Source organism: Entelurus aequoreus, linkage group LG14 (genome assembly GCF_033978785.1).
Source record: "Entelurus aequoreus isolate RoL-2023_Sb linkage group LG14, RoL_Eaeq_v1.1, whole genome shotgun sequence".
Lineage (NCBI taxonomy): Eukaryota > Metazoa > Chordata > Actinopteri > Syngnathiformes > Syngnathidae > Entelurus > Entelurus aequoreus.
This window is the reverse complement of record NC_084744.1, coordinates 14,141,292-14,163,314: the sequence shown is the minus strand read 5'-3', so window position 1 is coordinate 14,163,314 and position 22,023 is coordinate 14,141,292. Positions and strand designations below refer to the sequence as shown.

General features: G+C 39.4%; 1 protein-coding gene across 7 annotated transcripts in view; it reads left to right on the top strand.

Moving 5' to 3' along the window:
* Window positions 1–22,023, top strand: part of myo16 (myosin XVI) — a 375,845-nt gene that overhangs the window by 77,253 nt on the left and 276,569 nt on the right. For all 7 annotated transcript variants that reach the window (XM_062069026.1, XM_062069027.1, XM_062069029.1 and 4 more), the window contains one exon: window positions 11,427–11,702. In XM_062069026.1, coding sequence (XP_061925010.1) covers window positions 11,462–11,702 — 241 coding nt within the window. In that variant the 5' untranslated portion in view covers window positions 11,427–11,461. The remainder of the gene's footprint in view (window positions 1–11,426; window positions 11,703–22,023) is intronic.

Genomic DNA, 22,023 nt, shown 5'->3' with positions numbered 1-22,023 from the left:
GAACAATACCAATACTTTACCTTTATTATCAACAATACAGTTGTTCAAATGCAACAAGACATATACGTAATGATAACTTGAGATACGAAAGAATGCAGAAAAATGGAGGGGAAGAAAGAGAAGCAACCTACATTAACCTTGTAGATTGTTTTAGTAACAATAGGTTAAGCTTTGTCAGTGTGCCATGTGTTACCCAGTTTACCCTAAGTGCCACTATAGCCACTCTAATAACATTCTAATTTCTGAACTAGGGCTGTCTTCGACTGAGGATTTACGAAGTCAAATCTGATTAAATTATTCCCATAGTCCAGTGATTTCATTTGCGACTTTTTAAAAACCTGGTAGAGATTGGATGGTTTAGTAAGGTCCATGAATCGGCCTAGTCGGAGTCGGTATCGGCTCTGGCGGACCGCCGAGAAGACGATGATCACACTTGACTATCTAGAACAGTGGTTCTTAACCTGGTTTCGATCGAACCCTAGGGGTTCGGTGAGTCGGCCTCAGGGGTTCGGCTGAGCCTCCGCCACGGAGGTAAAGACACATCCGACTTATCGTGTAAATAAAAACTTCTCCCTATCGGCGTATTATGGATACCCCCAAACAATGTTCCCTCTAATTTTCCTTCTGATTTGCAGGTTTTTTGATTGATTGATTGAAACTTTTACTAGTAGATTGCAAAGGAAGAGAATACATTATATGAAACAGTACAGTTTACACAGTACAGTACATATTCCGTACAATTGACCACTAAATGGTAACACCCGAATACGTTTTTCAACTCGTTTAAGTCGGGGTCCACGTTAATTAATTCATGGTAATGTGTGTAAGGTGTGTAATTTGTTGTGAGTTCATGCACTGTGTTGGTTTTGTTCTTTGAACAAGGTGATGTTCATGCACCGTTCATTTTGTGCACCAGTAAAAACATAAGCTTTTCTTGAATTTGAAAATTTTTTTTTTTTTTTTTTTCATTAAAGAAGGGTTCGGTGAATGCGCGTACGAAACTGGTGGGGTTCGGTACCTCCAACAAGGTTAAGAAGCACTGATCTAGAAGAAGTACAATTTTTAACAAGACATTTGTAAGTGAACCTGTGGAAGGCTAAATAATGTTATTTGAGGGGAGCAGTGAGGGAGGCCTCCTGGCCGGGCTCTGTGTCCGATGGCCAAAGGCAACGTGTCCTGGTGGCGCATTATGACCGGCCCACCGCGTCCCCCAATCTCTGAACAGCCTCCTAACACATCTGTTGTACATAGGGGGCCTCGGGTAATGAACATAAAGGAAGGAGGGGGATTTTGATATTCAAATCACAGTTCTCCAAATTGAATCGCCAATTAGTCGACTATTCTAACACACCCATAGTCTGGACATTTAACCCTGCTGAGTCTGCTCAGAAAAAGACTGCGTTTACACTGAAAGCAAACAAATCGTATTAACAGGTGAAATGCACCATAAAACTATGGTGCAAAACGAGCAAGAGCATAACAAGCATAACAGCGTGGAGAGGTGCTTTGCAACATAGCTAGCGAGTGGCTAACTTCCATCCGCAGTCAGCAGTGTTTTACCTACTGCCATCCATCCCTCCATTTTCTACCGCTTGTCCCTTTCGGGGTCGCGGAGGGTGCTGGAGCCTATCTCAGCTGCATCCGGGCAGAAGGCGGGGTACACCCTGGACAAGTCGCCACCTCATCGCAGGGCCAACACAGATAGACAGACAACATTCACACTCACATTCACACACTAGGGCCAATTTAGTGTTGCCAATCAACCTATCCCCAGGTGCATGTCTTTGGAGGTGGGAGGAAGTACCCGTAGGGAACCCACGCAGTCACGGGGAGAACATGCAAACTCCGTTTTACCTACTTCTGAATCTCTAATCCTCGCCTCGATGGCGACAAATAAACTACATTTCTTACAAGTATCATCCCTGCAAGACGAGGAATAGCTAAAAATGTTTCACTACACACCGTAGGAGGATACAATAGTTAACCACTAACAGCAAGCTAGCGCTCCTGAATGTAAACAAATGGCATGGGTGGATCTACACAGACATCGACTGTAACGATACCAAGTACAAGAGCCGTATATAGTGATTACATCGATATTTTTTTATCACATCGTTTGTCATTTTTATTGTTTATAAACCCAGGACACAAAATAACTAAGTATGACCATTGTATGACCCTGTAACTACTTGGTTTAGCTTTGATACCAACATTTGTTGTATCACCCAAAACTTATGTTAAGTATCCAAACAAGAGAAGAATAAGTGCTTATTAGATTTTAACAGAAGTGTAGATAAAACATGTTAAAATAGAAAGTAAGCAGATATTAAAAAGTAGTTTAATAATACATTTTCTACAACTTGTCCCTCATAATGTTGACAAAATAATACAATCAGAAATGACACAATATGTTACTGCATACGTCAGCAGACTAAATTAGGAGGCTTTGTTTGTTTACTTATTACAAAAAGAGAAGTTGTCTCGTATAATCACTATCTTATTTAATGACAAAATTGTTCTTTGATTGCAATAGGAAACGTATGTTTAATGTATCAAAACATTTTCTATTAAAATAAAGCCAATAATGAATTTTTTTTTTGTGGTCCCCTTTATTTTGAAAAGTATCAAAAAGTATTGAAATACATTTTGGTACCGGTGCCAAAATATTGGTATCAGGACATAATCGAACCAACGTTAAATGTTAAAACGCACATGCGGTATTATAGGTCAGAAAAGGATGCTATGTTTTTGCGCTTTTTTAGTAATATTTTATTTAGGACATGGGTGTCAAACTCTGGCCCGCCATGTAATTTCACTTGGCCCTTGAGGCGATATCAAATTAACACTAGAGCTGGCCCGCCGATTATATACAGCGGCGGTGACGCGGTAACACCGCATTCACCGGTAATTCTCATACTTGCCAACCCTCCAGGGAGACTCCCAAATTTCAGTGTCCCTCCCGAAAATCGTCACGTCCGCTTTTCATCCAGTCCAACGAGTGCTGGCCCAGTCACATAATATGTGCGGCTTCTGCACGCACACACAAGTGAATGCAACGCATACTTGATCAACAACGATACAGGTCACACTGAGGGCGGCTGTACAAACAACTTTAACACTGTTAGAAATACACGCCACACTGTGAACCCACACCAAACAAGAATGACAAACACATTTCGGGAGAACATCCGCACCGTAACACAACATAAACACAACAGAACAAATAACCAGAATCCTTTGCAGCACTAACTCTTCCGGGACGCTACAAGGTGTGTGTGTGTAGGAGGGAGCGGGGGGTGTATTTTGTAGCGTCCCGGAAGAGTTAGTACTGCAAAGGTTCTGGGTATTTCTTCTGTTGTGTTTATGTAGTGTTACGGTGCGGATGTTCTCCCGAAATGTGTTTGTCACTGTTGTTTGGTGTGGATTCACAGTGTGGCGTATATTTCTAACAGTGTTAAAGTTGTTTATACGGTCACCCTCAGTGTAACGTGTATCGCTGTTGATCAAGTGTGCGTTGCATTCACGTGTGTGTGCGTACAGAAGCCGCACATATCTTGTGACTGGGCCGGCACGTTGTTAGAATGGATGAAAAGCGGACGTGACAGCTCGTAGAGGACGTTAAAGGCAGTGCCTTTAATTCACGCCCCCAAGACTGTGGTCCGGGTGGACTACGAGATATAATGACTGATGAACACCTTCGTTCGATAATGAAGGTTGCCTCAGCTCAAAGCCTGGGCCCCGACATTAATGAACTAGCATCCATGAAAAGATTCCAGGTATCTGGCTTGGGCACATCAGATTAGATCAGTGTGTTGCAAACTGAGCAGTTTAAAGTCCTGAATGGTTGATTTATTCATTGTTACTTTATTTTCAAATGTATTAGCCTGTGGAAAAAGTTAATGTTGATATTTACCTCAGAATGCTGCAAATAGAAAAGAGGCATTCAATTTATTTAAATTGTATTTGATATGCCATTGATATTTTTTAATTATTATTATTATTATTTGAAACTCAATTTTGCATGTCACTATAAAGTTATATAAGCCTTGCTTGTTCAATATTCAATGCAAAACTTGTATGGGTCCCTATTAAAATGTTAATTTGTTCAACCTCGGCCCGCGGCTTTGTTCAGTTTTAAATTTTGGCCCACTCTGTATTTGAGTTTGACACCCCTGATTTAGGACGACGTTGTGAAAAGGCAGTTGGGTGATTGTGTTTCTTGGTTTGTTTCTGTTGAAGTGTTCAAAGAGAATGAGGCAGAAAACACCTGGCACGATCAGTAGTAAAATGAGTGCTTCATTGTTTGAGACGTGAACACAAAATACTGTTTTTATGTAAACCAAGCAGATGGTACTGATGTATTGTGTGTGTGTATTTGTTTGTGGTTAGAATACATGTGCAGGGATCAGTAGAAGAAAAGTTATTTGCCTGTCTGGATGGACATATGCAAGTCTGATACAAATCTATTCCAAACACACAAACTGTGATGACTAACAGCAAAGAAGATGCATGGACTAATATGGGTGAGGGGGTAAACATGGGGCCAGAGGTCTCCTAACAACAATCTTTCCACCTGACAAGTAGACAGATGAGGGGCAATGAACAGAGAGAAACCAGATATTCAAACCAAGACACTCCTAAACAGAAGACCAATGTCCTACAGGTGTGGTGAATTAAGACAAGAGCAGCAGTGGGATCAGATAAATGAGTACAGAGCCAACATAGAGCTAATAAAGAGAGTCTGGGATGTCTCACTGGTCCTTTGAACTATCTATGACCAAAAAGCTTGTAATTTAATTTTGACCTTAATCATTAATTTGTGTCATTCATAATTCCTAATCCCCCTCAGTTGATTGTCCGTCCGTTTTTGGTAAGCAATCCAGAAACGCAGTAGTAGTCTGCGGATATTTTGTCGTAAAACTGTTTTGTTTAAGACCCCAGTTTCCACTTCCTTCTGACGGAGTCCTCTCGTAGCACAACTCGAACGAGAATGTGACGAGAGTAATATGGCGGAGGGAGTCGTCGTCCAATCGGTTTTGTTTAGGACTGCAGACTAAATCTCTTCTGATGAGTCTTTTGGGGTTGGATTAATGATCAATATAGGACTTTAGACTGAAAGTTCCACAATCCAAGCACAGCAAAGTTCCTCAAAATATGCCTTAGTTGGTTTTCTTCAAACTTTCCATGCAAATTTCTTAGTAAAAAAGCAGCAACTATGCTTAACTTCCAAATATATTAGAAGTAAGACGGCTAAGGTATGTTAAAGAGGTCAGAGTCTAGATGTTCCCTATTCTGTATTATTAATTTAACTTTCTGCATGTCACAAGTCATCCTATCTTCTTGAAACTTTCGTAATTTGTTCTTTGAATGTCAAGGAGTGATGCCCCATATTGATAACAGTAATGCTTGGCAATAATACACAAATGTGCCTAAACACTTCCAAATGTATCCCATTCTTCAATATGCAGTGTACAATAAGTAAACATGGTGTTTGATTTGACAACTGTTATTGGCTTAGGCCAGGGGTCGGCAACCCGCGGCTCCGGAGCCGCATGCGGCTCTTTGACCACTCTGATGTGGCTCAGCTGCATACTTGCCGACCCTCCCGATTTTCCCAGCAGCTTATTTACGATCTCCGTGACTCTCCTAGGAATCCCTCGAAGAAAATATTTTCAGATTTTCACCTTAACAACTGAATTAAGGGCATAGCCTGAAGGCTCTGCATTTATTGTCCTCAATAGGTTGTACAAACAGCATGCCAGACAGGTCCCATGTTGTATTGAGCTTGGACTCGTACACGTAGGAGACAGAAAGGCATACTTGGTCAACAGCCACACAGTTTACACTGACGGTTGCCGTATAAAACAACTTTAACACTGTTACGTTACAAATATGCCCCACACTGTGAACCCACACCAAAAAAGAATGACAAACACATTTCTGGAGAACCTGCGCACCGTAACACAACATAAACACAACACAACAAATACCCAGAATGCCATGCAGCCCTGACTCCAAACCCCCCCCACCCCGCTGTGCGTCGGTTGAGGTGGGCGGGTTTTGGTGGTAGCGGAAGAGTCAGGGCTGCATGGCATTCTGGGTATTTGTTTTGTTGTGTTTATGTTGTGTTACAGTGCGGATGTTCTCCAGAAGTGTGTTTGTCATTCTTTTTTAGTGTGGTGCATATTTGTAACGTAACAGTGTTAAAGTTTTTTTCTACGGCCACCGTCAGTGTAAACTGTGTGGCTGTTGAGCAAGTATGCCTTGCTGTCACTGCATTCAACTTGTGTGACCGAGCAGGTGCGCTATATTTGCAGTCTGTAGAGGGTGCTAAAGGCAGTGCTGTCAAGCCTTGCACCTTCAGGCGTCTCTCCCGGAAAAAATGGTAACGTTGTCAATCGCCATTCATATAAACCTCGCGGGCCGCGTTAACATTAGGTTGTCATAATAAGGTGCGGACCGGGGCGTGTGTTTGAGACCCCTGGTTAAAACATAGCACAAAGCAAAAAAAGCTTTGTATGCAGTGTTATTTCATTTTAAATTTTCGAAAAAGTTATGTGGCTCCCATTGTTTTCTTTAATTTGTGAAACTTGTCAAAATGGCTCTTTGAGTGGTAAAGGTTGCCGACCCCTGGCTTAGGCAAAGTATGTTATCAGTTAGAACATTTAGAATAATGTTGCAATTAGGGATGTAACGATAAACGGTATTAATGATAACCGCGGTAAAACTCCCGACGATTCGTATTACCGATTATTGAAAAAAACGTGATGGATAACTGCACTTTGACAAACTCACAGACCAGTGCCAGCTCTTTAGCTTAAAATGCTAACATGAAAAACATTATAAAATAAATAAAATCTTAACATCTTTCCTCATTAAGAAACAACAAACCCCAATCTAAATGTATATAAACACATTGCTGTCTGAGAAACTATGATATCCAACTGTGCACATTGAACCTACAAACTGTGCTCTCTTAGAACAGAGTGATCGTTCTATGCTCAGAGGAATACGAGAGAGAGGTGTTTTTACGGTGCATTTAAGGACGGCTGAACAGAGTAGGAGGCCACTAAGCAACCCAAAAATAATGAATAGTATTTTTGATTATAATAGTTTATTTGGGATGCACTTTTCTTTGAAAAAAATATAAAATAAAGTACTGCTGTACAAACCAATATTTAGAACAATAAAACTGAAAAAATACTGAAACTAAATCACTTTCAGTAAGGCATAAGAAACACAAAACATGCAAAATAGTGGGTGTGTCTTTCTTTTAGTTATTAAAAAAATAAAAAATTGGTCAAAAAATGTCAGTGTGTGCATAAGTACTTTTTGAGTATATTCAATAATAATAATAACCGTGATAAATTTGGTCACAATAACCGTGACATGTAATTTTCATATCGTTAATGCCTACTTGCAACTGATACTATAGCCTGTAAAAGTGAGCTTGAGATGGTCAATACTAAAGGTAACAGTAGTCAGATTTTTTGGTTTGGGAGTCATGGTTACTAATATCCAGACCTTGAGAACCCACTTCCGTCATTAAAGTCCCCTGTTTTGGAAACACTTTGCCTTGTAGGGGGCAAACGTAAACAGACAAAGACAAACAAATTACACCAAAGCAATGTGGCAACATAGAAATGCTTCAAGAGTAGTGTGCTAGTAAGTTGTGTGTTTATTTTGACAAATAAATAAAGCTCTTTAGTGGGGATGTACCGATATCAACATCTCACGGTACGATATTGTCATGGTATTAGGGTCATAGTATGATATTATTGTGGTGTTGTCAAAAAAATAAAGGCTAGGTAAAAACAAGCCATAGTGAGTAAAATGAAGTGACAGGAATGTTAAAGATAAACACACTTACTGTAATTGATTACACACATAATGCTCAAATGTTCATATTTATTACTACCGTAATTTCCGGACTATAAGCCGCTACTTTTTCTCCTCGTTCTGGTCCCTGCGGCTTATACAAGGGTGCGGCTTATTTACGGCCTGTTCTTCTCCGACACCGACGAAGAGGATTTCGGTGGTTCTAGTACGCAGGAGGAAGACGATGACACAATGATTAAAGACTGACTTTTCATATACCGGTAGACTGGTTATTTTGATAACGTACAGGCGAGCACTTTGTATTACTTTGCACCGTTGTATTATTTGTACTCTGCACGAGTGCTGTTCGCCATGTCAAAGATGTGAAAGTTTGATTGAATGATTGAAAGATTTATTGTTAATAAATGGGACGCTTTGCGTTCCCAAACAGTCAGCTCTGTCCCGACAATCCCCTCCGTGGTAGCAGGAACCCCTATATACTATGGTAATTACACATCAAAACCCTGCGGCTTATAGTCGGGTGCGGCTTATATATGGAGCAATCTGTATTTTCCCCTAAATTTAGCTGGTGCGGCTTATAGTCAGGTGCGGAAATTACGGTACATTATAAGTATTTTCAAGTGCAAAGAATAGTGTTTTGTGAGTGTCTTTAAAGTGACAATGTAAGCTTCCAGTTTACCAAGTGGAAACAAATTATGTTCACTTTAGTGTCTTTCAACTTTTAACATCCTGAGAAGCATCATCCCCTCCGGAAATCGGTAGACGTATTTGTATTAGTTAGGAAAAAGCTGATAATTTAACTTTGAATAATGTAAATACTTCACACATTGATGGCTTCTTGGTTTCACATCAAGGATATTTTATGGGTGACGGTTCATCAAGTGGCTTCTCATATTACTCGTAGACGTAGCGGTGTGCAGTCGTTTTAGCATGTCCGCACTCCCACATGACCGAAACCAAAATTCTGCTATATTCATAATACTGTTACATCTCTACTCTCTGCCCAAAAGTATTTTTTTCCCCTTATGTACAGAAAATTTAACTGGCTTCAAAATGACTCTATTATGCAAAACCAACTCTATTGATATTGCATATCTGTTGTGTATTTGGGATTTGCAGAAATTCAGAAAATTTGAAATCAAACCGTGGCGGCATTTAAAGGCCTACTGAAACCCACTACTACCGACCACGTAGTTTGATAGTTTATACATCAATGATGAAATCTTAACATTGCAACACATGCCAATACGGCCGGGTTAACTTATAAAGTGCAATTTTAAATTTCCCGGCAAACTTCCGGCTGAAAACGTTTCGATATGATGACGTTTGCGCGTGACGTCAACTGTTGAAGCGGAAGTATTCGGAGCCCATTGAATCCAATACAAAAAGCTCTGTTTTCATCTCAAAATTCCACTGTATTCTGGACATCTGTGTTGGTGAATCTTTTGCAATTTGTTTAATGAACAATGGAGACTGCAAAGAAGAAAGTTGTAGGTGGGATCGGTGTATTAGCGGCTGGCTGCAGCAACACAACCAGGATGACTTTGAGATGGATAGCAGACGCGCTAGCCGAACGACCTCACCTTGACTTCCTCCGTCTCCGGGCCGCCAACCGCATCGGTGATCGGGTGAAGTCCTTCGTCGTACCGTCGATCGCTGGAACGCAGGTGAGCACGGGTCGTGATGAGCAGATGAGAGCTGGCGTAGGTGCAGAGCTAATGTTTTTAGCATAGCTCTGTCGAGGTTCCGTAGCTAAGTTAGCTTCAATGGCGTCGTTAGCAACAGCATTGCTAAGCTTCGCCAAGCTGGAAAGCATTAACCGTGTAGTTACATGTCCAGAGTTTGGTAGTATTGTTGATCTTCTGTCTATCCTTCCAGTCAGGGGCGTATTTGTTTTGTTTCTATTTGCAGTTAAGCCCGATGCTATCACGTTAGCTCAGTAGCTAAAGTGCTTCACCGATGTATTGTCGTGGGGATAAAAGTCACTGTGAATGTCCATTTCGCATTCTCGACTCTCATTTTCAAGAGGATATAGTATCCGAGGTGGTTTAAAATACAAATCCGTGATCCACAATAGAAAAAGGAGAGAGTGTGGAATCCAATGAACCCTTGTACCTAAGTTACGGTCAGAGCGAAAAAAGATACGTCCTGCACTGCACGCTAGTCCTTCACTTTCACGTTCCTCATCCACGAATCTTTCATCCTCGCTCAAATTAATGGGGTAATCGTCGCTTTCTCGGTCGGAATCTCTCTCGCTGCATTGAAAACAATAGGAAAATGTAAGCAGCTCTTCCTCCGGTGACGTCACGCTACTTCCGGTAGGGGCAAGGCTTTTTTTTAATCAGAGACCAAAAGTTGCGAACTTTATCGTCGTTGTTCTATACTAAATCCTTTCAGCAAAAATATGGCAATATCGCGACATGATCAAGTATGACACATAGAATGGATCTGCTATCCCCGTTTAAATTTAAAAAATTCATTTCAGTAGGCCTTTAAAAAATAATCTTGCCTTCCTTCATACTTCCGCCAAACAAGCCGTTTGGAGCCTGTGACATTACAGATTGGGAAAAATGTCAAAGGAATGATCTATGTATGGTAGAAATGTACCCAGAGTGCCTTGCGCGCATCTGCCATCGTAGTCCGTGCCATAGTCAAAAAGCTCCTTCTTTTTTGCTATCCTCTTGTTTTGGGGCAAATGCAAGGACGTGCATCCTCTGCTGTTGTGATTTCTAATACAAAGTAGCATATAGTTCAAACTTAGATCTGTCAGTGGACTCGCTATGGAAGCGCTAAAAACTATGACATGCACAGTCGAAGAATCATGTAAATAAGACCGTATTCTGAAAAGACAGTCAGAAAGCGGCTTCAAAACGATCTGTAAAACATAATCTATACAAGATTTTGCCCAAAGAAGCACCAGTACATGTTATGTAGACCACAAGGAAGTTTTTTAAATGTAGAAAAAAATCATATGACCCTTTAAATCTGAGGTAGTTACCGAACCGTGAACTAATGTACATAAAACCAACCAAGGTTTCTCTTTCTTGAGTTTTGACAAATTTAAGGCCTTTGAAGGGTTGACAAAACCAAACTTTTCCCACAAGATAAACAGCTACATTGTATTGAGTTTCCTACCACTTTTGTAATTGATAGCATGAAAAAAAAATCCTAATGTTTTGAACGATTCATGGTGTTCGTCCGCAACTAATGCACTCCCAGTTTTCTGAAGACAGAAATCACATGTTTTTGTCTTTGCCTGTTGCAATTCCCAATTGATTTTCTGGAAATTTGTCAGCTACAGTTGTTCACCTGTAAATACTGCATGATGCTAGGCTATTTGTCTGAAGTCTACAGAGTGGCTGACTGGCTTAACAAGAGAATCCCTGCTCTGTTGGGATAAGAGAGACGACACGCTCGGCACTGCTACTCAAGTCGCCAGAGGGCTAAACAAAAGCAACCGTGTGTTTTACGTTATTAGCTCAGGATCTATCAAAGTCTACTCAAGTAAACCCTACAGTCAAGTGCTTTATACTGATATACCCAGCCATAAGAAGACCAATCTTGTCTTTGTCTCTTGTCAACACCAGGCTGTTTCCAGCTATGTAACGTCTTTCGTCACAACATGGAGATAGACCAGTGTCTGCTGGAGTCTCTGCCCATCGGACAGCGCCAGCGGGTGGTCAGGAGGATGCGCTGTGACCAAATACGGGCGTATTACGAGAGGGAAAAGGGCCCCCAGCAACGTCAGCAGGGCGGCGTCAAAGTCAGAAGAGTTCCATCCGGCCACCGTGAAAAACAACAAGTCCGCTTTGGTTTGGCCGACAACTTACAGGACGCCATCGTTCGCCATGACGATAAAGAAGGTGGGTCTTGTGATTGCTGTTTTGTGTACAGTGTAACATTTGACACTGTCATTGTTCCAAATAATGGATGATTACTGTGTAAACAGGTGATAGCTTGCTATTGGCACACTTTCAATAACAACAGGCTGTTGACAAAATCCTAAAAAGGATATGTTTTGGATATGTTTTTTTTAAATTTTGCACCCCTTTTGTTTATATATTGTCTAACTCATTAAACGTGATAACCGATTAACCACCGTTCTACACAGATGGACCTTTTAGTTTCCAGTAGCTTTGTTTTCTTGTTTTTGCTGTTATCCTGCCATGCATTCATGAGTACTGATGCCAGGTCAAATCAGACTTTATTTATAAAGCGCTTTTCATACCTAAAAGAAATGCAACGCAAAGTGCTTTACAAAGTTAAAAACAATACCCATATCCCCCATTATCACATAGGTACGCACGGATACAAATACCAAACACAAACACACACACAACATACACACGTATGCAACTATATGGACCAATGAATGCATGGCTGAGTACAGAGGAGACATGTGAGTAAACACTATCACAGGAGCCATCTGCACCAGGAGGCCATCAGACCATGGCCACCAGGACGCTGACACAAAAGCGCCCCCACAAGCACGGCCGATAACCCCTAAAGGCAGATGGCTCATCTGAGGAACGTTGGAAAGTAAAAATAATACAACTTGTAAAATAGTTAGAACCATGCGAAGAGATAAAAATAAAATACAAGACATATGAAGATGAATAGAAAAACAAATAATTATATACAGTAAATAAATAATACATAAATATAACTAAATAAAATCTCGCATAACTAATAGGATAAAAAGTAAAACACAAATGACTTCAATAAAATAATTAATATATGGTAAAAGCCAAATTAAAAAAGTGGGTCTTAAACCTGCTCTTAAAAACACGAACGTTCTCTGCAGCCCTGAGGTTCTCCGGCAAGCTGTTCCATAGACTGGGGCCATAATGGTGGAAAGATGCCATCCCGTGACTTTGTGTACTGACTTTGGGAAGAATTAGGAGATGAGTGCCGGAGGATCTCAGGGCCCGGGAAGGTTCATAGGGTAAAAGCAAATCTGAAAGATAAGAAGGCCCAATACCATAAAAAACATTTATAAACCATAAGAAGAACCTTAAAATGTATCCTGAAGCACACAGGGAGCCAATGCAGAGATTTTAAAACTGGTGTAATGTGAGCCTGCCTTCTGGTCTTCGTCAGGACACGTGCCGCTGAATTTTGGAGTAATTGTAAAGGTGCAATAACTTTTTTAGGAAGACCAGAAAGCAGGGCGTTACAATAATCTATACGACTTGTAATAAAAGTCTCCGTGTTTCTCTGAGAGAGAATTGGGCGAACTCTGGCTATATTCTTAACGTCCTCACCATAACCATAAAATCACCATTCTTGTCCTAGGAGGCCTGGCCACATTGGGAATATTTCATTTCGGGGAACAAGGTTATTCCAGTGTGTCTGTCATTGTTGATCAAGGCTATTGATGACTTTGAGAATGTTCCCCTGGCAGACACTTAATCGGATTTGCCCTTGATCTACGCTGCTCACTGTTTTTGCCAGAGAAAATGCACTTTTTTCCAGGAAAGAGCCCCTGAAGAGATGAAGGCTGTCAGTGCATCTTAAGGACCGTCTCTCGGAACATGACTGGTTTATATAAGTTAGAAAACCTGCAGGATGCCAAAGAGGCTCATTGGCTAATCAGAAAAGTGACCGCAATCTGTCACAAGGTTGCTGGGTTAATCTCTACTGCCTCGCTGCCAATGAGTTTGTTCAAGGTCCGTGTAAGCAGCAGTCAGACTAAAAGCAGACAGTCCATAAGAAAATAGCGAAAATCTGAACAGTAAGACCATCTTATTTTGTTTTCCTTTTCATTGAAGTCCATAAAAGTAGAAAAAAATCAAGATAACAGTCAATCAAAACGTTGATGACAAGTGATGATGTCTTCCTGCTGCAAAATGGAGTGGAATAAGTGTTGTAAAAAGCCATAAAGATAGGTTATGATAGGTATAGTCATTAGCTATATATGATATTTAAAAACATATGTATGTACACTATTATGAGTATAAAGGTACAATATTATTAGGGATAAACTGGGCTAATAAACACACGAAAAGAAAAAAAATGTTTCATTACAAATTCAACTAAATTTCCCCCCAAAATGTGTATAAATAATACAAGTATTTTTCCTACATTTCTAAACACTTCTTTGTGGTCTGCATAATATGTAATGGTGGTGCTTTGGTAAAAATATTGCATACCCTTTTGTTTTACAGACCATCTTCAAGCCGCTTTCTGACCGCTTCTACAGAATGCGCCATTTTGTGGGTGGTCTTATTTACGTGTAGAAATCCTTCTTTCAGTCCAAGCCCTCTTTGACTGCGTCTCCACTTCTTCAGCCAAGTTTTTAAGCGCTTCCATATTGAGTCTACTGACAGATTAAAGTTAGGACTATACACTACTTTGTATTAGAAGTAAAAACAACGGAGGATGTATTTGCATGTATGAGCCCGTCTGCCCTAAAACAAGAGGATAGAGAAACGTCAAACTACAATGACGGACTCGTGCAATGCTCTTCGATTAAAGTTTTACCTTATATGGAGATATCCACTAATGTAACTAAAGCAAAATACACTATATTGCCAAAAATATTTGGTCCCCTGCCTTGACTCACATATGAACTTGAAGTGCCATCCCATTCCTAACCCATAGGGTTCAATATGATGTCGGTCCACTTTTTGCAGCTATTACAGCTTCAACTCTTCCGGCAAAGCTGTCCACAAGGTTGCGGAGTGTGTTTATAGAAATTTTCGACCTATCTTCCAAAAGCGCATTGGTGAGGTCACACACTGATGTTGGTCGAGAAGGCCTGGCTCTCAGTCTCCGTTCTAATTCATCCCAAAGGTGTTCTATCAGGTTCAGGTCAGGACTCTGTGCAGGCCAGTCAAGTTCATCCACACCAGACTCTGTCATCCATGTTCAGTGTTTCCCATAAACTGCCAAGATACTTGTGGCGGTGGGGGCGTGGCTATGGGCGTGGTCACCATGACATCATCGCGTGATTTGCATAATTTACTACAATGATTTGATTTTCTCTAAAAAGGCTCAAAAAATGTATACTTACTAATTAATAATAACAGTTTTGTTTTGAACGTCCATCCATCCATCCATCCATCCATTTTACAATATAATTACAACACTTTATGTACATATTTATATACAGATTTGAACAATAAGTTATTCACTGAAATATATTTATTAATTGTGGTTTTTACAAAAAATATATCTTATAAAATATAAAAGCTAAAATGTCTCAAAGCTCTGCCCCTTTAATTGGTGCATACTAAATAATTTAACTTTAACCTACTACTACAACCATATTATTTACCAGCAACATAAAGTGAAACAGAGGCAGAGGTGTCCTGCCACACTCAGTAACAAATAAACAGAAAACTGTAGTGGAGGTAGACAGACACAGAGCTTCATCAAACATCTGATCCACTGAACAAAGAGCTCCAAAAATCTTGAACTTTAGACTGCTATTAGTTTTACTCCCTACACTTAACCATGTGTTTCCTACTGCCTGCAGACTTTGCGCCCTTTGTTATATACACATGTTGTGTTTCTAATATAAATACATTTAATAAAGTCAAATACAAATAAGGCAACAAGAGAAGTATCCTACACTTCTCTTTTGTAAAGTAAATCTGAACAGCCGATATGGGCATCTACATCAACTATATGATTTGCCTGAGAAGCTGGAGAGGACCAAAAAAAAAAAAAACATTTTTTTTTTTTTAATTTTTAATTTATTTGTGGCGGACGTAATTCTTTCGTGGCGGGCCGCCACAAATAAATGAATGTGTGGGAAACCCTGATGTTGCCAGGCCAAGTGATTAGGACACCTGATTTTGATCATTTGGATGGGTGGCCAAATACTTTTGGCAATATAGTCTACGTCACTGAAGTCTCAAATTCCAAACGGCTCATTTGTAGCAAGTTTGGAAGAAGGCAAGATTGTTTTATAAATGTCTCCAACATGCCTTCATGGTTTGATTTCAAAAGTTCAGGACTTATGGGCATCCCAAATACAGCAAAATAAGTGCTAACGATAATAAAAGTTGGTTTTGTATAATAGGGCCACTTTTTATTTTAGGCAAGTTGTGCTTGGATGTTAGCAATATGAAGAGACAAAATGGGATGGATGGAAGAGAATAAGGTAATTGAATTATAAAAATAAAGTCATAAATAGGTGAATATCACCAAAAAATCAACATTTTAGGAGAATGACGTTAAGCTATTACCATAAAAAAGTTGTAATAATCTAACAATGACGCGGCAATAAGGTAATAATATTGCAATCATTTTTACGGAAATAAACTTGAGAACATTGCAATGTTCTGACATTTAGTTGTTGCTTGAGGGTGGCAATCCATTGGCGCCATCAGCTGGTGTGTATGTGGAAATCTCCCAGAATACAATATTTTACAATGCATAATTGTTTTTCAAACAATACTTTTATCTGCTTGCCTGTAAATACCCGAGTACTGGACAAATGAACAGTTATCACATCATGATCTTTAATGAGTGTTCCTTCATGATTTGTCGGTCCGTCCAAAAACAAGAGCAAGGTGTTCAAAAATAGACATCAAATCCACAAACCTTCTTAAGTATTCATCATTCGTACTTGAGTGCCTTATGTCGCCGCTTTGACTTTGTTTCCACTTACTGCAGCCATGTGATAGGAAATGCCCTGGGCTTGCTCCCTCCCTAGAGTATCATGTGGGAATATTTCTGGATGTTTTCCGTGCGCAACATGTGTGCTTTAAGATAAGAGGGAAATGTATAAACATGGCGGGGTATGCCTCGCAGGTACTCTGCTCGAAGGGGTTGAAAGTGTAATTAAGGGGATTTGCATTTGTGACTGATTAATGATGTATGACGAATCACATCTCTTCATAGAAAGGCGACCTCACCGACGAGATGCATAAGCACTGACTTTCTGAAACGATGGAAGGGTGTTTTCTTTGTACCTATTGTATCTCGATTTCCTAGGGGTTTAACGGTACGTCATAATCACGGTACTTACCTACACTGTAAAAAATGCCTGTTAAAATCGACGGTAAGAAGTTGTTAAATAGCAACAGCAAAACAGCGTAAAATCAAAAATAGTTTATCACAGTAGTAACTGCAGTGGATTCATGCAAACCAAGAAACCGTAGATCACCTAAATGACTGTGGTTATGATACGTAGAAAACACATGACTTTACTGTGAAAATGTAAAAACGTTGTACAACGCATTTGCAAATACTGTAATGTCACAAGCATGCAAATACAAAATGTGCAGTATTATTATTCTGTCTAAAATAAAGATTTTGCAGATTGTACTTTAATTTACAGCATATTTTAATTATTTTAGGGGTTTTTGTTAAAGCATTAGCCTAGGTAACGTTTGGCTAACGACATGTTTTCTTGTATTTTTGTGGGAAGTCGTTTCAGATGTTGAGCTTTATTGCAAACTGCATCGAAATGAGCCACACTGTGTTTAAGTGTGTTAGAACTGGTTGCAAGCAGCTATTTAACAGATACGGCGTGTTTTAAGGCTCATTTTTAGTAGCTCACTTGAAGGAACATGTTGCGGAAGGCCGTGTTGCGAGTTGTCCAGGGAAAGGTTGTACAAAACCCAAAACCAGTGACGTAGGCACGTTGTGTAAATCGTAAACAAAAAGAGAATACAATGGTTTGCAAATCCTTTTCAACCCATATTCAATTGAATAGACTGCAAAGACAAGATACTTAACGTTTGAACTGAGAAACGTTGTTATTTTGTGCAAATATTAGCTCATTTGGAATTTGATGCCTGCAACAAGTGGCAAAAAAGACTGAGAAAGTTGAGGAATGCTTATCAAATTCTTATTTGGAACATCTCACAGGTGAGCAGTCTATTCAATTGAATATAACTTGAAAATAATTTGCAAATCATTGTATTCTGTTTATTTTTTTCCGATTTACACAACGTGCCAACTGCACTGGTTTTTGGGTTTTATACAAAAACTTTCAAGTTAAAATCCTCATGTACCGCTCACATGTCTCAAAAACACAGGCATTTTGCAGATAGATATATCGGTAACAGGCCGGCGCGGTGGATGGCTTTGGTGCCTCACAATGAGAAGGTCCTGAGTTCGATTCCCGCGCTAGGGGTCTTTGTGTGTGGAGTTTGCGTGTTCTCCCCGTGACTGCGTGGGTTTCCTTTACAGTAGGTACCCAGGCTTCCTCCCATTTGCAAAGACATGCACCTGCGGATAGGCTGAATGGCAGCACTAAAGTAGGCCCTAATTAGTTTTGCAATGAATTCCTGGCAACTACAGCTGCCGGTATTTTACCGTAAATTCTATAGGTTTTTTGTGTAAACACGTTAACAACATATCCGTTTTTTTCATGGTAATTCACTGTAAGCAAAACGGATTCAACATCAACCTACCGGAATGTCCTATACATCGTAACTGTATTTTTTACAGTGAATTTCTGGCAACCATAGTTGCTGGTATTTTACTGAATAATGTGCAGATTATTATTATTTTTTTTACAGTGAAGGTTTAGTACATTTATGGTACAGTAAGGGGACAAATTGCAAACAATAAAACTGCTTAAACACCTTCAGTGTTTTTTTTTATAAATGAATACAAAAACTGCAAACTGCTTGAAGCTTACTCTAAAATGATATATAATAGTGATGGCCCCAGTTTAAATAACTAGATGTTATATATTCCAGATGTTATTAGAAAATAATAAATAATGAAATATTTGATAAATTATTCAAATAATTTACAACATATTTCATTAATTTATAAAATATAATTATTCAATACAATATTTTATTAATTGTTGAATATTGTATTTATTAATTAAATTAATTATTTAAACTATATTTTAAACTTCAAATATTGAATTGCCTGAAGTGGAGCATTAGTAGCTGTAGCTTGTATTTCCGTTTCCCATCTCTACTGAACAATGCTTTTGCCTTATACTTATTTTACATTGAAGGTGTTCCCAAACAGGAGACTTTAACGACGGAAGAGGGTTTTCAAGCTCTGGCTTCTCTTTGGCCATATTGCTAGTCATGACTGCACGATTTTTATTTGATTTTTGATTTTTTTTGTATAGGCAGTAGTACTTCCTGTTCATGCCACCATTCATGATGTTCCAGGCCAAAATTCAGATTACAAATAAAACCTTAAACCTACATCATTATCGTCAAAAATGAATAAATGATCATCTGTTTCTCCTAGCAACACACCCCAAAAAAGGCAAACAAAAGAAACGAGTAAGACAAGTCCAATGAGTAGATAAATGGATAGATGGAAATGATTGTGAAACAAAAATGGAAAAAAACCCTCATAAGAGAACAAAATGCTGCTGTCGTCAGTTCGGGCTAACTTTTTTCTCAAAGGCACATCAAGCATCTTGAAATGGTGCTTTGGTTTGGCTAGAATATTCCGTATAAGCAAACTGGAAGTTTTGCCTCAATTTGATGCACTCAGGCTGCCTGCTGCTGCCATCACTCAAACCTTCTAAAAGGAGAATATCTGATGTTTCCCAAAGGACTTTCTTTTTTTAACGCTTGATCAAACATCCAAGCACATATAGAGTATGTAGGCTTTTTTTTAGAAGCCGTACGGTTTGTTTGTCTTTTAGTGTGGTGGTTGTTTGTCCATCGCTAAAACACAGAGGTCACAGTTCACATAATCAACAATTGGAGAGTTTCTCACAGGACCTGACTGAGGTCATCGTCTAATGCAGTGTTTTTCAACCACTGTGCTGCGGCACACTAGTGTGCCGTAAGATACAGTCTGGTGTGCTGTGGGAGGTTATCTAATTTCACCTTTTTGGGTTGAAAATATTTTTGCAAACCAGTAATTATAGTCTGCAAATTATGTGTTTTTGTTAAGTGTCTGTGCTGTCTAGAGCTCTGCAGAGTAACCGTGTAAAACTCTTCCATATCAGTAGGTGGCAGCCGGTAACTAATTGCTTTGGAGATGTCGGAAACAGCGGGAGGCAGCGTGCAGGTAAAAATGTGTCTAATGCTTAAACCAAAAATAAACAAAAGGTGAGTGCCCCTAAGAAAAGGCATTGAAGCTTAGGGAAGGCTATGCAGAACGAAACTAAAACTGACCTGGCTACAAAGTAAACAAAAACAGAATGCTGGACGACAGCAAAGACTTACTGTGGAGAAAAGATGGCGTCCACAATGTACATCCGAACATGACATGACAATCAACAATGTCCCCACAAAGAAGGATAAAAACGACAAAAATATTCTTGATTGCTAAAACAAAGTAGATGTGGGGAATATAGCTCAAAGGAAGACATTAAACTGCTACAGGAAAACACCAAAAAAAAGAGAAAAAGCCACCAAAATAGGAGCGCAAAACAAGAACTAAAACACAACAAACACAGGAAAACAGCAACAAACTCTAAATAAGTCACGGCGTGATGTGACAGTACACCTACTGTACTTTGAGACAAGAGCTATAGTGATGCATGGTTGGTTATGGTTTAAAGTCATATCCAACAATTGTGACAACGACTTTTTACTGTCAACTGAGTTTTGTTTTTTAATGATTTCTGCTGGTGGTGTGCCTCCGGATTTTTTCAACCACAAAAAATGTGCTTTGGCTCAAAAAAGGTTGAAAAACACTGCTCTAATCTGCATAATTGACCATGATGTAAATCTTAGTGTTTGTGTAAAGATCTAGATAAAATGACCTTTTTTGGTTTGGGCTCTAAGAAATGTGTACCATTATGTTGTGTTCTAAAGCTCATTTAACAAGACAAGTTTGTTATTTAGAACTGGTTGTATTTTGTGTGTCTCATGACACGCACGGGTGACTAGAAAACAATGTGATTTCCTGGGCTTCATTTAAGTATGTGCTGATTTCAAAGATAATGTACACGTCATTGTATGTCTGATATATCTCTATATTGATGAACAGATGCATTAGAACTAGGGTGGGGTTGTACGGTATACCGGTATTAGTATAGTACCACGATACTAATGAATCATATTCGGTACTATACCGCCTCTGAAAAGTACCGGTTATTTATGAGCATATTTATAAGCAGTGTTGTTTGTATTGTTGATATAGTGGTAGGGTATAGGCAGCTTCTGTTGTTTTTTCAATGTATAGTTCAGTCCCATCATTATGTGTTTGTGAGCGAAGCCGAACCAAATTCAAAGACAATAAAACGGATGCCAAATCTTTCTGTGGCGCCCCGAATTTAATTGTGGTGAGTCACTACAAATGAATGAATGCATAGGGAATTGTGGAGGATGCCATGCATGTCTAGTTTAACATGCATTATGCAATATACTCCTTTAAGTACCCAGATAATTAGCCCTTAGTGGTGCATTTGTGTGGCTGCGACCTTGATGGTGACGAATAGACTCCCGACTGTATCCCGTTCCCGTTGAGTCACATAATCACTCCTCCTGTAGCTTTTCTCCCGTTCCCCCAGTATTCTCTAGTTGCCATGGAAATGCCACCCTAACAGCTGTTTTGCAAAGACACGCAAAAAGAGAGATGTGGTCGTGGGGCGGGTATAGCCTCGCTCGTCCACTGTGGAGTTCCTCCCCGTCAGCATCCGTATGTGTGGATGTCATGCCGTGTTGAGTAGCAGAGCATTTGACCAAACATCAAAATACACCAATATTGATCGCTGTTGTTGTTGCTGCTGCTGCAGAACAAGCATCAGCTCTAGCTGTTAGTGTGCGTAAATCTTACAGTAAATCTACTGTAAATCTCCGTAATAGCCACCGCTGCTTCCTGTCACTTTCATCTCCTTTGCAGCGGATGTCTTTCTTTACAGAAAAATCAACATGATTTTGAAATATATCGCTCAAATGTATTTATTTTTTTCTTTTATTTTTTTTGTCTCTTTTTTTTTTATTAATCAATCCAAGAAAACAATACACAACAATACCATAATAATGCAATTCCAATTCCAAAACCAAACCCGACCCAGCAACATTCAGAATAGCAATCAACAGAGCAATTGAGAGGACACACAAACATGACACAAAACAATCCAAAAGCAGTCAAACAAAAATGAATATTATCAACAACAGTATCAATATTAGTAACAATTCCAACATAGCAGTGATTAGGAATCCCTCATTGACATTATCATTACAGACATTTATAAAATATAAAAACATTTTTAAAAAAAAAAGAACAATAGTGTCACACTTTCATCGCATCTCATAAGCTTGACAACACATTGTGTCCAATATT